This window comes from Choloepus didactylus, chromosome 5 (assembly GCF_015220235.1).
Source record: "Choloepus didactylus isolate mChoDid1 chromosome 5, mChoDid1.pri, whole genome shotgun sequence".
Taxonomy (NCBI): domain Eukaryota; kingdom Metazoa; phylum Chordata; class Mammalia; order Pilosa; family Megalonychidae; genus Choloepus; species Choloepus didactylus.
The window spans coordinates 108,979,094-108,994,903 of NC_051311.1; the positions used below are offsets into that span (position 1 = coordinate 108,979,094).

General features: G+C 35.7%; 1 protein-coding gene across 1 annotated transcript in view; it reads right to left on the reverse strand.

Annotated features, from left to right (window-relative positions):
- The window catches only part of LRRD1 (leucine rich repeats and death domain containing 1), a 30,988-nt gene extending 16,203 nt beyond the window's left edge, over positions 1-14,785 (reverse strand). Inside the window, exons 1-2 of the mRNA XM_037836642.1 lie at positions 12,848-14,785; positions 9,133-9,331 (exon numbers count right to left, since the gene is read on the reverse strand). Coding sequence (XP_037692570.1) covers positions 9,133-9,331; positions 12,848-14,785 — 2,137 coding nt within the window. The remainder of the gene's footprint in view (positions 1-9,132; positions 9,332-12,847) is intronic.
- Positions 14,786-15,810: the final 1,025 nt, after the last annotated feature.

A 15,810-nucleotide genomic window follows, 5' to 3' on the forward strand; every position in this document is an offset into this window, starting at 1 on the left:
TCTGATTAATCTACTCTTAATGAATTGCAAAAACTCTTGGGTAATATTAACTGGCTCTGTCCCTCACTTGGCATCCCAACTTATCAATTACAGCATCTCTTGTCCTTGTTAAAGGGAGATTCCAACCTCCACAGCATCTGCACCCTTACCGCCAACTGCCAACAAGAATTGCTTCTCATTGAATAGGCCATCCAACGTTGCTCTCTTAATCGCATTGATCCACAACTTCCTGTAACATATTTTACTTTACAGACAGATCACTCCCCCACTGGATTAATTGGACAACTTTCTCCCGCACTTCGTATTCTTGAATGGCTTTTCCTTGGGCACTCCCCAACGAAATCTCTTTCCCCATATATTGACTTACTTATTCAGCTTACCATCAAAGGTCGCAAACATGTTATTCATCTTACTGGTAACAAACCTAATTGTATTTACTTGCCTATTACCAAAGATCAGTTTTCTCATGTGCTTTCTTTTTCCACCTCCTTACAAGCAGCCATTTATGATTATCCCAGACAGTTCAATTTTCAATTTCCCACAGATCCTTTATTAACCCTTTTTTGCCTTATGCCTTTTGTCTTTCCTCGCATTACTTCTACTTGTTTCATTCCTCATGCTATCACAGTTTTTACCAATGGATCAGGAAAAACCGGTAAGGTGGCCATCTGGACCTCTACTCTTTCTCATGTCAAACATGACTATCCTACTACCCAACAAGCTGAACTCAGTGCTCTCATTTTAGCATTTCAAACTTTTCCAAACAACCCCATCAATATCATCTCTGATTCTGCCTATGCAGTTTATTCTGTACAACACCTAGAAACTGCTCATTAGTGCTAGCTGCTTGGTGCCTATTCTTCTTTTATTTCTTCAATTGCAGACTTTAATCCATGCTCATTGTCATCCATTTTTTATCATGCATATTCGCTCTCATACTTCTTTACCAGATTGCTTAACACACGGCAATCAGCAAGCCGACCTCCTTGTGTCATCTCTCTTACATCCTGCTATTGAATCCCATCAATTTTTCCATCAAAACTGGTGCAGTTTACAAAAACAGTTTGGTTTAACAGCTCAACAAGCCAAAGATATCATCCGTAATTGCCCTTCCTGCCAACTACATAATTTAGCACCACCTATCTATGGCACCAACCCTCGCGGCCTTCAGCCCAAGGCCATTTGGCAGATGGATGTCGCCTACTTCGCCCCATTTGGTCACCTCCATTTTCTTCACGTTGTCATCAATACATAACCTCGATTTCTCTTTGTGCTTCCTCTCTCAGGCGAAACTGTGGCTCATGTTGTCGCTTTCTATTACAGGCTTTTGCTGTCCTTGGATGCCCGCATCAACTCAAAACTGACAATGGCCCTGCCTACATTTCTTCTCGCTTTCATACTTTTTGTTCTCAATGGGCTATACAACACATAACTGGTATTCCATTTAATCCTACAGGACAGGCTATCATTGAATGCACTCATCGCACACTAAAAACGTGTCTTTTAAAACAAAAAGGGGGGAATATGGATCCCTCTGCAAGAAGAGCTAAAGCCCTATTTGTCCTCAATTTTTTAAATCTCACAAATGATGGACTGATAGCAGCACAGCGCCATTTCCACGTGCTGTGTGAAACAAAAGATACAGGGGGATGTAAGGGATGGCTGTGGGATTCTTGGAGTTGGTGTTGTTGTCTGACCTTCTTACTGTATTTTATTTTATTTAGACATTTTTTTCTCTTTTTTTCTTTTTTCTTCTCTTCTTCTTTCTTTGTGGAAGAAATGGAAATGTCCTCATACAGATTTTGGCAGTGAATGCATAACTATGTGATTATACTGGGAACCTTTGATTGTTTTCCCAGGAGGGAATTTATGGTGTGTGAATAAAACTGTTTAAAAACTAAACACATAATAATAATAATAATAACTAAACAGAGGGATACAAGTGCTGGAGAAAATGTGAAGACTGGGATGTACCTAATCACTGTTGGTAGGGAAGTAGAATGGTGCTGCCCATCTTGGAGGGCAGTGTGGTGGTTCCACAGGAAGCTAAGTATGGGGCTGCCATATGGTCCTACAACCCTATTCTTGGGTATATACTTGGAAGAACTGAGAACAGGGACACGAATGGACATTTGCACAGTGGGATTTATGGTGCTATTCACGATCTGCAATGGATGGAGGTGGTCTAAGGGTACACCAACTAATAAATGGAGTGGCAAAGTGTGGTGTATACATACAATGTAATATTGAGCAGCTACAAGAAGGAATGAAGTTGTGAGGTGTGCAACTAGGTGACTGGACCTTGAGGACAGTATGTTGAGTGAAATAAACCAGAAATGAAAAAGACAAACATTATAATGCCTCACTAATATGGACTAACTGTAATGTGCAAACTCTGAGAACTGAATCTGAGAGCATAGGTTACTGGGACGGCTTATGGTAAAGGTTCCTAGATTGTAAGCTCTTACAGCAATTACATCTATACTGGAGTTGTAAAGGCTCTTTCTAAATTCTAAGATGCTGAAAAAAAAGTCCTTATACATTTAAAAAAAATCATAATCAATGGTGAAAGACTGGAAAATTTCCCCCCTAAAATCAGAAACGATATAAGGATGCCTACTTTCACCACTACTTTTCAGCATTGTACTGGAAATTCTAGTGGAAGCATTTAGGCAAGACAAATAAATAAAATGCATCCAGACAGAAAAGGAAGAAATAAAACTATCTGTATTTGCAAATGACATGAATCTATATATAGAAAACCCCAAAGAATCCACAAGAACACTATTGAAACTAATAACAAAATCAGCAAAGTTTCACAGTAGAAGATCAAAATGCAAAGATCGGTTGAGTTTCTATACACCAATGATGAATATTTCAAAAAGGAAATTAAGACAATAATTCAGGACCATTAAGAGCAAACCCAGAGGCTGTGCCATGTTGTATCTTTGGATCTAGGCCTGATAAAGCAATCAAGTTTGCTCTGCATGGAAATGAGAAGCCCTCAGTCCTGGGTGCTCCTGCCTTCACCCTGCAGGCTATGGGTACAAGAGCACTTCTCAGCTCAGCCCAGAGCCAAGACCATAGCACAGCATAGACCCATCATCTTACACAATGAATTTGAAGCAAGTCCTAGGCATCATCTGATTTCATCTGGAAATATTTTGTCCACAGCAATGATATAGTGACTTGGAATTTTGCTTCTGCCCTGACCACAGGGATTCCATAGCTGAGCTTCAATTTGGTTGGGCCACTGAATACCAGAGGAGAACCTGACAGGAAGATCAGTAATTGGCTATGGACTTTTACTCCTTTTCCAAGTTTCTCTGGAATTGGAGGGCAGGAGGCAGAAGGACTCTTGGAGCAGTAGCTTTCTCAGTACTGACTTCCAGGGAGGAGAGTGGAGGATTGAGGTCATCAGCTTCTCACTGTTTGTCTTTCCTGGAAACAAGGCCTTCCTCAAGGGAATTCCCACAGATACAAATCCTCAGTGCACAATGGCCTTTACAGCCTCCCCTACTGACCTCCAGTGACCACTGACTGTGGCCAAAACTTCTGTTGCTCCTGCATCACCCAGTGCTGGGAAGATCTGCAGGACATCCTCCCCTGACCTGTCTGCCTCCACTACAGCCTTTACAGGGACTTCAAGAGGAACACCAAATTACCTCACATGACTGAAATTGTGACACAACTTCCCACCAGGAGGAGCAAGAGGAAACAACAGGAAAAGAAACCCCTGTGTGAGAAGCACAATTGGGTTATGACCCTGTTCCGCGAGAAGGACCTGGAGCTGCTCTGTGCCCAGTGCAGGGTCTCCTCTGACCATCGGGATCACCACCTTATGTCCATTGAGCAAGCTGCAACTAGTCACAGGAAGAAGTTCAAAAGCTCCATTAAGCCCCTGAAGAAGGAAGTCGAAGATGCTGAAAAAAGTTTGGAAACACAAGTCTCAGAATCATTTAAATTGAAGATGAAGGTCAAAAATCAGAGGCTTGAATTATCCTCTGAATTGGAACAACTTATGCAGTTACTGGGAAAAGAGCAGGATGCCATTCTTTTGGGTTTAATGATGGAAGAGAAGGATCTTCAAGAAAAACTCATTGAAAACAATATGCAAATTTCAGAGCATATTTCCACACTAAAAAATATGCTCAATGAAATAACAGAAATGTGTGTGCGGTCTAAACTGAAGTTACTGACAGATACTGACAGTGTCTACAGAAGCTACGAAAACCTAAAAACCCCAGCTGTGTTTTCATATGAATTAAAGAAAGAGAGTTGCTTTCTTCCTCCACAACATTTTGGCCTGCAGAAAATGTTTAAGGTAGATTGACACTTGATCCTGAAACTGCAAATCCCAATCTTATCATATCAGATAACAGAAAAAGTGTGACATATGGAAAGGAGAAACCAAACTTTTTGTACAAACCTAAGAGATGTACTTTCCACCCAGCTGTACAAACTTCTGAAGGATTCAATTGTGCCAGGTACTTCTGGCAGGTAGAAGTAAGATGCACAGGTGAATGGTCCTTTGGGGTGTATAAAGACTCTTTCCCTCAAAATGTTATTCCATCAGCATTGCCAAAGGATGGATGTTGGCAAATCCATCAATGGAGAAACACTTGTGGTACCGTGGATATATGGAACTTATAAGGATTGGCATTCTTCTGGATTATGATTTGGGGGAGGTTTCATTTTATAATATGCATAACCAATCTCATATTTATACCCTCACTTATACTTTTACAGAAAAACTTAGACCTTATTTTTCTACTGGACTGACTTCAACCTCTCTGACCCTATGTATAATCACAGATGAATGGTAAACAACCTGGAAGACTACTTGATCTATTTTCTTACTGTGTAGATGTGAGATTTTTAGGATATTGTATAATGCCAGTTAGTTTAATTTGGGGGATATTCTGTTTTGTATAGTTTCACATTATTTAAACCAGAAGAAAGTCATTTTTGTATATCATTTTAATAGTTAACTAATATGTTTAATTATATAACTTCAATATTTTGTTTGTAATGCCTATTTCACAAAAATGATATGGAAATAAATGGCAGAATAGGTGGGCAATTCCAAAAGGGAGGACTTCAGAATTACCACTTTTTTCTTACCAATCTTGCTTTCTCCATGCTGATAAATATATTGCATTACACACAAAAAAAGAAAGAAAATAATTCAATTTACAAAGAATCCAAAAGAATAAAATACTTAGGAATAAATTTAACCAGGTACAAGACAAATACATTGAAAACTACAAAACACTGCTCAAAGAAAATTTAAAACACCTAAATAAATGGAAAGATAGCCTGTGTTAATGGAATGAAAGATTTAATATTGTTAAGATGGCAGTACTACAAACAATCTATAGATTCAATAATGCAAACTCTATCATAATTTCAGTGGCCTTTTGTGAATAATGGAAAAGCTGATCCTTACATTCATAGAGAATTTCAAGGGACCCTGAATAGTGAAAACAAATTTGAAAGAGAAAACAAACTTGGGGGATTCACACTTCTCAATTTTAAAACTTATTACAAATCTATAGTAATCAAAACAATGTGCTACTGGCACAAGGAAAGACATATAGACCAATTGAGTAGAATTCAGAGTTCAGTAATACAACCCACATATCTATTGCCAATGATTTTCAACAAGGGTGCCAAGACTATTCCATGGGGGAAAGAACAGTCTCTTCAACAAGTGGTGCCGGGACAACATGCAAAAGGATGAAATTGGAACCTGACTTCACAACATATGCAAAAATTAACACAAAATGGATCAATGACCTAACTGCAAGAGCTAAAACTATAAAACTCATAGAAGAAAACACAGGAGTAAACAGTCATGATTTTGGATTTGGCATAGATTCTTGGATATGATACCGAAAGTACAAGCAACAAAAGAAAAAAAATAGATAAAGTGGGCTTCATCAAAATTAAAAACTTTTTTGCACCAAAGGACCTTATTAATAAAATGAACAGACAACCTTCAGAATCAGAGAAAATAGTCAAACATCATATATCTAAGGGTCTAGTATCCAGACTATATAAGAACTCTTATAACCAACAACAAAAAGACAAACAACCAAGTTTAAAAATGGGCAAAGGACTTAAATAGACTTTTCTCCAAAGAAGATCTAGTAATACCCAATAAGCACATGTAAAGATGCTCAATATCATTAGTCCTTAGAGAAATGCAAAGCAAAACTATGATGAGATTCCACTCCACAATCACTAGAATTCCTATAATTAAAAAAAGAAAAGGAAAATAAAGTGGTGTCAAGCATGTGGAGAAACCAAAACCCTCGTACATTGTTGGAAATGTTCCACCCACTGTGGAAAATGGTTTGGCAGTTCCTCAAAAAGTTAAACATAAAATTACCATAAGACCAGTAATTCCACTTCTAGGTATATATCCCAAAGAATTTTAAACAAATTAGCAAGCAAATACCATGTACAACAATGTTTCTAGCAGCACTAGTCATTATAACCAAAAGATGAAAACAGCCCAAATGTCCATCAACAGATAAATTAATTTAAAAAACTGTAGTATAAACATACAATGGGATATCATTGAGCCATAAAAAGGAATGAAGTACTGACACATGTTACAATATGGGAAGACATTATACTATGTGAAAGAAGCCAGAAACAAAGGTCCCCTATTATATTATTCCATTTATATGAAATATCCAGAATGAGTAAATCCATAGAGACAGAATACAAATTGGTGGTTACCAAAGACTGGGGAAGGGACAAAAAGGGAATAGATGCTTAGTGGATATGGGCTTCTTCTGTGTTGAAGAAAATATTTTGGAACTACATAGAAGTGGTATTTTCACAACATTTTAAATGCACTAAATGCCACTGAATTTCACTTTAAAATGGTTAATTTTATGTTATGTGAATTTTACCTCAGTAATAGAAAAAAAAAATCAACCACACCTAGGCATAGTATAATCAAACTGCTGAAAACCAAAGATAGAAGAAAATCTTGAAAGCAACCAGAGAGAAACAATGCAACAAGACAAGAAGGGAATAGCACACTCATGGAACGATCAATCATAATTTAAAGTTTTCTTCTCAGTGTTCCCTTGAAATCATGTCATTTTTAAATCCCACCTGTATCCCTATATTCTTCTATTACCTTAAAAAATGCACCCACCCACCCCTCCATTTTCACAGGTATCATCATAGCAGTGATCTATCTCACCTTATACCCCCACTTCATGCATCAAGCTTTCAAGGTAAACATTGCACTTACAACCCCTCCACTTTCCCTTTCCTTCTAAGCAAAGAAATAGTTGTAATGTTGAGACTTCCAAGGCCTTTCTCCATACACTTTGAGCCTGCTCCTCATTTCTCCCTGAGAATAATTGCAAAGTATGAGTGAGATGGCCCACATGTCAACTGGCATCTTTTCTGTTTCATCACCTGCTTCTTTCTTCTCTAAACCAGAAAAACAAATACATGCTTACCCATTGCATGGACCAGCATTTTCCCCCTTCTGAGCATGTAGGTCTTCTCAGGCATGATCCTGACCTGTCTATATCCTCCCATTCCTCCAATTACTTTCCCAACACTTCTAGCCACTGTTCTCTAGCATTTGTATTCCCTTAGTCCTCTATGCATCTGGTGCTTAATAACCATCTGCAAGGGAAATTTGGTGAGCATCCGGTGTTGCTCTTTGGTGTACAGTGACACTTCCTTAATTTACGTATATTTAAATTGTATGTAATTCATAATTAAAATCATAATACAAATTTGTGGTATATAAGCATGACTTTGTGAATGGATAAGGGAAGTCTACCAAAATGACTTCCTTGTGGATAATTTTCATGATAATATGTTAAAATCAATTTGTTTTTTATGAGTTATTACTGACATTTAAATCTCAATTCTATTGCTAGTAATCAGGAAATTATAAATTGTTCTGGTCCTTGGGTTTTGCTTCTATCAGAAAGATAAATATGACTGTTAATACCAGGAGTTGTCAAGGCCATAGGAATGGGAACTCTCACATACTCCTAGTGAGTGTGTAAGCTGTTACAACCACAATGAATATCAATTTGTCAAAACTCGATGAAGATGAAGATCCAGCAATTCTACATAGCAATATGCCCTAAAGCAACTCAAGAATATTTATCCAGGGGACATGTACAAGGATATTTACAATAGCAAACAAATAGGAAATGACCTAATTGTCCATAACAGGGAAGCAGATTGTTGTTTAACCATATTATTGAATATTATACAGCATTTGAAAAAATGAATTAGGTTTATGTATACTATTAACATGGATTAATCTTGTAAATATGATGAGTAAAAAAAGCAAGTTACAGAATGATCTATATAGTGTGATATTTAATAAAATTTAAAACCTCAATATAATACACTTTTATGCATATACACACATAAAATATAAAAACGTGGATTGAAAATATATACACCAGTTTCAGCAGTTTCAGTAGAGTGGATACTTCTAGTTTGGAGAGAAGTACAAAAACAGTTTCAACTCAATAATTCTATTATTTTATTTCTTAATCAAAAATATGTCAAGAACATATCACAAAGGGTTAACATCCTTTTTATCTGGGAATAGGTACATAGGTATTTATTATTTTCTGTGCTTTCTGTAAGTTTGAAATATTTCATAATAAAATATTAAGAAAAATACCAGTTTAGTGTTTGTACTTTGAGAAATCTTTTCTGATATCTTCAGAGTGAGTGATTTGCTCTTTTTAATTACTGTGTGTAAGGTATTGCAGTTTTGAAGGGTATAGGAGTGGGATTAGGGGAGCCAGCCAAGAAGAGAATACACTGACCTGAGGTTGCCTAGATACGTGAAGTTGGGTTCAAAAAGGAAGAAATACTGAATGACTGGGTATAGGCTGAGAAGAAAGAAAATAAATGAAAATATGTTCAGCTTTCCCAGCTGAATAATGACCTCTTTCTGGGCAGAAGTAAGACTTTATGCTTTGTTTTTTTTGTGTACCTAGGGCAGTCATCTCCTTCCAATGGGCACCTAATACATCGTGTTGACCGTTTGCCATTCTGTGTCTTGTCGGCAAAATTTGCAACCTGGACACTAGGAATCTACTTATTGATTATGACACTCACCACTCAAGTTTAGTTGCTGGAGATCATTTAAAGATAGAAAAGATGGTGGTAGATAACTTATTTGATTGTTGCTTGCATTTAAACTAACCAAACTTCTCAATTCCCCTATATTTCTTGGAAGCTCTCTGATTTCATTATTTGAGATATCAAGTTCTTTAAGTTGAGTCATAGTAGACATTTCTTCTGGAAGTCCTGTTAACTGTAACAAATATAAAACAATTGTACTTTTATAAGTATTTGTATGACAAAAACTTTTTCTAAAATAAAACAAGAGAGATTTATTTTATCTTAGAAAGGAGATATTTTCATCATGTCACAAATTCTTAGTAACTCTCCTCCTGTCTAAAACCCAAAAGATATTTTGTGGTATCCAAGAATATCCTCGATATGGACATTCAACCCTATGCCTCACTGATCTGCTTTCTCCTCTCCCAACACTTGTTTATTGCCACCTTATCCCATTCTTCCTACCTCCCTCTTCCTCTTTGCCTAAATCTGACACTGTTGTGGTTTGTTTTCCTTCCTGAAGTCTTTCCCAACTGCTTTATCCCACATTTGATCTCTTTATTCCTGGACTCATCAACTAGGGAAGCATTGTTATTTATTTAGTTTCTTGTCTGTTTTCCTTGTATTTGTAAATGACGATATGCATGTTTCACACTTTTTGCATATGTATTCCCAAGCAGTATACATTTTGAGTAAATTTTCAATAAACCCCTTTAGAATGGAATCACACAGTTCGGCAATGTGGCCTCGAGTAAAAATTCCTAGTACAAAAAGTGTTGTAAAATAACAGATATAAAATGCTCAGCTACAGTGAAGAAGAAATATGCATACTCAAGAAAACAAGGGCATTACAAGGACTTTTGAAATAAAGAAAGCTCTACAAATGAACTAGAAGAATTTTGAATATACGAGCCCCTCTCAGAAAGCAACCAAGCAACAAGGTACAGACTGGATATTGTGCTCAATGAATTTTAGGACAAAAAAGAGGCATAAGAGATGGTCCTTGATTTCAAAGAGATTAAAATTTAATTCAGGGAACAAAATACACTCATATGAAACAACCAGAAAACGGCATGAAGCAATGAGTAATCAAATGCCGAAATAAAGAGTACAAGTAAGAACAGATACATGGAAGTTTAGAGAAAGTAGATCAATACAAATTAGAGAACTAAAGGAAAGCATAGTGTAGAAAGTGGAACTTGAATGGGCCTCTTAAGAATGAAGAGGATTGGGTGGAAGTTACAGGACACTGAAGGCAAGACAAACAGAATACATAAAAATGGCTAGTGAAAATATGACCAGTAAAAAGAAAGATGATAAGAAGCAGAAGGAAAAATGTTTGTATAAAGGATCAAGCAATGGCACCTTTGAGAGCCAGGCCTTTGAGGTGGGAGTCAGATCAAGACAGTTGAGAATGTCCATAATTTGACATTCCTTCAAACAAATATTTTTTAACTACTTGCTCAACATGGAGGCACTGCCTGAGAGTTGTAGGAGGATAGAACTCCTGTAGAATGAAGGTTTCTGTTGGGCATCCTTCACATAGCAAAACAGAAACCTGTGATTAACTAGACATTTCTTCTTCAGATGACTATTTAGTGACCATCTTCTGTTATATCAACTAATACTTTGAACCTCTCACCCCAACCCCAAAGTGTTTATCAAAGTGACCTTCCCAACCATATAGGCTATTCTCCTAGAGAAGTGCTCTTGTAAATTGTTTTTTTTTTTTTCCTAAGTGGTGACCTTTGAAACAAGGTTGTAAAGTTGTGCATTGAGGCCCTTGGCAACCACCTACCTTGCATATGCAATAGAAATGCAATCTACATTCCTGACAGGTAGATGTGATACTATAAGAACAGTCCTCAGGAATGAATTTTGATAGCTTTGGCAAGGGAGTCAGAGAGAATGGCCAGGAAAACCCTAGAGTAATTTAGGCATGAAGTGATGACCAGGCAACAGGATGAAGACACTGAGATTGGAAAATGAGGGAGATAATCCAAGAGCTATTTCAAAGGAAAACTAAACAGTTTTGGTATAAGCTTGGGTAAAACGATGATGGAAATGGAAGAAAGATGATTCAATACTTTCTAGCATAGTATATTTGAAGTTGGCATCACAAACAAATGGAAGAATTTTGAATGGACTTAGAATTGAAAGATGAGTTTGACTTTGAACTTATATTGAGTTTGAGACAAGAGAAGAGTAGAACAGTTATTTCCAGTGAAAACTGGGAACTACGGGACCAGAGTACTTGTTTTATAGATTTAGGGGTCATGTGCATCTAAGTGACAACAAGTGTAATAAAGTCAAGGAAACTGTTAACAGAGAGGAAACATAGTCAATTATACAAACTTGGAGACACCCAGGTACAGAAGAAAGTGAGAAGATTACAAATCGGCCAAGGAAGTAGCTGATTATATTAAGGAATTGAATTAAAAACTGTGTTTCAGCACAAAAGCAACTTTTAAAACACAACATGTACCATTATTCCATCTCCACCAGTATTCCCTGGAGTACCCTTTCTGGAAATGTATTATATGGTAGGTGTTAGGTTAAAGAAGGTCAAATAAGTTTGGGAAATATGGGTTAAACCAGAGATAAATTGGTTTCTTTAGTGTAGAAGTTTTCCAATTCTTTAATACATTAATATCCTTTGCAACTTTCTAAGAGAAGACCCAGTGTTTTCTGGCTTTCCAAAGCTATTTGATCAGTCTCCTCTCTGCCCAATCCCCACTCCTCTTTTTTTTTTTTTTTTTTTTTTTTTTTTTTCCATTTCTTTTTTTGAGGAGTAGCTGCTCATGGGAGTGTTTTTAGGAATAGACTTTGGGAAATATTGCTCTAGATAATAGCCCAGCTTCCAGCAAATGACTATATCTAAACTGTGCTGATCAAATTAAAGAGAGCCAGATGTAGCTGTGTTCTTTTCATTATTTTCATGAGACCTTAATATTATTCAATGATTTAATTTAAAAACCTATTTCCAAAAAATTTAAACTCTTAGAGTTTAAGTAAAATAAAATGGTATATGAATGTTTATTCCCATTGATCCAGCAATTCTTTAGGGAAAATCTAAGGAAATAGTCTAAAATAGGAAAAGGCTATATTTATGAGGAAGTTCATCATGGCATCATTTATGAAGATGAAAAATTACAACATTCCTAAATGCTTAACAACATAATAATATAAATTATATATTATTACAATGTTTTTTTGGAAAATTACATCATGGGGAAGTGGTTATGATATGCTAAGTGAAAACAGAATTTAACATTGAGTGTACAGTCTTTTAATAATTGTTTGAAAACTACACACATAGGGAAAAATGACTAGAAAGAAGTTATACCAACATACAACGAATAGTTGTATTTAAATGGTGTGTTTGTGGAATAATTTATTTACTTCTCTATATTCAGAATTTTCTGTAATGTGTTTATATTACATTCATAACTTAAAAATTTTTATAATTAAACTGAAATAAACAGTCTACAAAATTGGTAGCTTTAATTATTTGGAATTTCATTTTAACAAAATAACTTACTTACTGTAAAGTTTTTGTATTGAGCCATGTTTATTAGAAAATAAAGGCCTATCTTTTAAAAAATACAATATTCCAGCTAAGTATAACACACACACATACATGTACACAACAGCTTTGGTCCCCTCCAGTCCCTCCTTCCCCTAAAAACCCAATATATCAGGCTCTTACCTTTCTCCCATTTATCTGACTTATATTCAGCTCTTCCAATGATTGAAGTTGGCACAGTTCAATAGGAAAATATATAAATTGATTGCTTGAGACATTTAATTTATTGATTCCTTTTAAGTTACAGATCTCTAAAGGGATTTTCTGTATTTGGTTTTCTGAAATATCAAGTACATGCAAATTTTCTAAAGTACATAATTCTCTAGGGAATGTTCCAAATTTATTACAGCATAAAATGAGTACCTGGAGTGAGACCATATTGGAAATAGATGGTGGAATTTTTTCTATTTGGTTTTTACCAAGATCCAGGTACTTAAGATTAATAAGGGAACATAAGTACTCAGAAAATACATGGAGTTTGTTTTCACTAAATTCTAAATGAAGCAGTTGTTTACTGAAAGATATATCCACAGGTATTTCTGAAATATAATTGCCATTAAAACTCAAATAATAAAGAGAATCCAAAGCACACAGTCCCACTGGAAAATATATTATTTTGTTATAGCTCAATTTAAAATTAGTTATTTTTTTGCAATTTTTTATTTCAATGGGAACATCTGTGATTAGATTTCCTGAAAATTCTAGGCTGTGTAAATTATTAAGATGTGAGATCTCTTCCGTTATTCTCAACATATAATTTCCATTTACGTGAAGTTTCTTTAAATTTTTAAGTTTCTGGATATTCTTAGGAAGTTCTGTTAATTTATTATCATTAAGACTAAGCCATTCCAACATTACACAGTGGGAAATATTCTCTGAAATACTTTTCAATAAATTTTTATCAAGCGTAAGAATCCTAAGTTCCCTGAAATTCTCAATTTTGTGTGAAATAACTTCCAATTTATTGTCTGATAATCGCAGTTCTTTCATTTTCAGCAATCGAAAAATTTCCACAGCCAAAAAAGTAAGTTTATTGTGATCCATTAAAAAGTTTTCTAAATTCCTAAGCTCCCTAATTTCCTTTGGCAAACTGCTTATCAGATTTCCAGTAAGGTTTAGTGAAATTAACATTGGAAGCAGGCATAGAGCTTTAGGAAATATTGTTAACTGATTATAGTCTAGATTGAGAACTCTCAGGTTTTTCAAACTAGCCAAAGTTTCTGGTATATGCCTTAACTTATTTCTAGCCGAATTTAAAATTTCCAAGTTTCCAAGACTTTCTAAGTCAGAAGGAAAATTTTCAATGTAATTGTTATTTAAAAAGAGTTGCCTGATATTCACAAGTTGTGATATTTCTTTAGGTATATGTGATATTTGGTTGTGACTGACATTTAATATCTTCAAATTATGCAGTAACCGAATTTCAGGTGGAAGTGATGATAACCCATTTTCTTTCAAAGATAGAATTTCAAGTCCTAACAGATCACCTGAGTCTGTCACTTGAAAAGTTTTGATTTGGTTCTTGTCTAAATATAGATATTTTACATATTTGATTTTTAAAATGTCCTTAGGGAATTCTTGTAAACCCTTGGCCTCAAGGTTAACTGTGAAGTTATCTGATCCTAAGTCAAGTCCTTGCTGATTTTCTTCAGGGAGTCGTGTACTAATTTTTCTTGTTTTATGAGATAGAAATTTAATAAAGGTCTGATATTCTTGAATCATGTCAGTCATTGATTCTGATGTACTTGGTGAAATTTCTGTTTTTGATTGTGAGCTGAGATTCCTAGTGCTTGTTTCAGAAAATTGAAGCTTTTGCCTTTGTTCTTCATTTCTCTTAGATTTAATTCCAGAGGAAGATGTTGACTCTAATGTATCCTTTTGAGGATAAGTTTCACAAACCAGAGTTGAGGGTTTTTCTTCTGGGTAATCAAAGGCTTCATTTAATGAATTTGCTATTTCTTTAATAAATCCAGGTTCCCCTACTAATTGTGCTCTTGAATTGGTTCCAAATTGACTGGTGATATCATCTTGCTCTTCTGAAGTACTCTCCTTTTCAGACATCTTATTTGCCGATATGTTTTATACCAACACAAGATTGTAAGCTGATTTTAATTTTCATGTTTAATTTTTTCTTTGAACCTACAAATGTTGATATTAAAAGAAGAGATGTAATAAAGATGTCAAAATTACAATTGAATTTTTACTACAACTATTTTACTCTGTAAGGAATAATTTAAAATAAAAACCAATATATATACAATTAATAAACTAAATATATATATCATTATATGATTCCTGTTTAAAAATTTATTGATTTAATGTGTTTATCAACTGTTACTCTTGAGATCACATTAAAATGATATAAAGGCCCCCTCCCCATCCAGTGCTTACCACCTGAGTCCTCCTTCTGCCAACTTTGCATTTCCAGCTCTAGAAGGGCTGGGAAGCTAACAACTTAGGGTTACACCTGGAAGCTCTTTCTATGAATGAACCCAGCTTAAGTCCCTAGAGGAAGCTGTGATAGCCTCACCCTTAAAGGTTGGAGAAGTTTAGGAGGAGGAGAAAGGGCTTCTGTGAAGCTTCTAAACTACCAAAAGGATCCCTCTCCCAACAGTAACCGATGCCAATCCCACCATTTTTTGTAGTGAGTTGACATCACCAAGCAACCTCCTAGTCATTAGTACAGTTCCTACAGTTGATTGGGGGAACAGTTGATTGGGTAATCAAAGGCTTCATTTAACGAATTTGCTATTTCTTTAATAAATCCATGTTCCCCTACTAATTGTGCTCTTGAATTGTTTCCAAATTGACTGGTGATATATATTAAAGGAGGATTGGGTGGGGTGGTAAGCACGCCTAGAAGTTAACATATTGAGAACTTTGCTTGATTCTGTTTCTTCCCAGTTCCAAAAGTAGAAGTAAAGAACGGAAGGTGGCTTTGGGGGGCCTTTAGCAGAGTGCCTCTCTCAGGGCTTCCCTCACCATTTAAGGGAGTCAAGGCACTAGCCATTCTTGCCAGTCTCATTTCAATTCTTCCTAAAGAGGCTATTTTGAGTGTTTAGAAGATGAAAAAAAATTGCAATTAT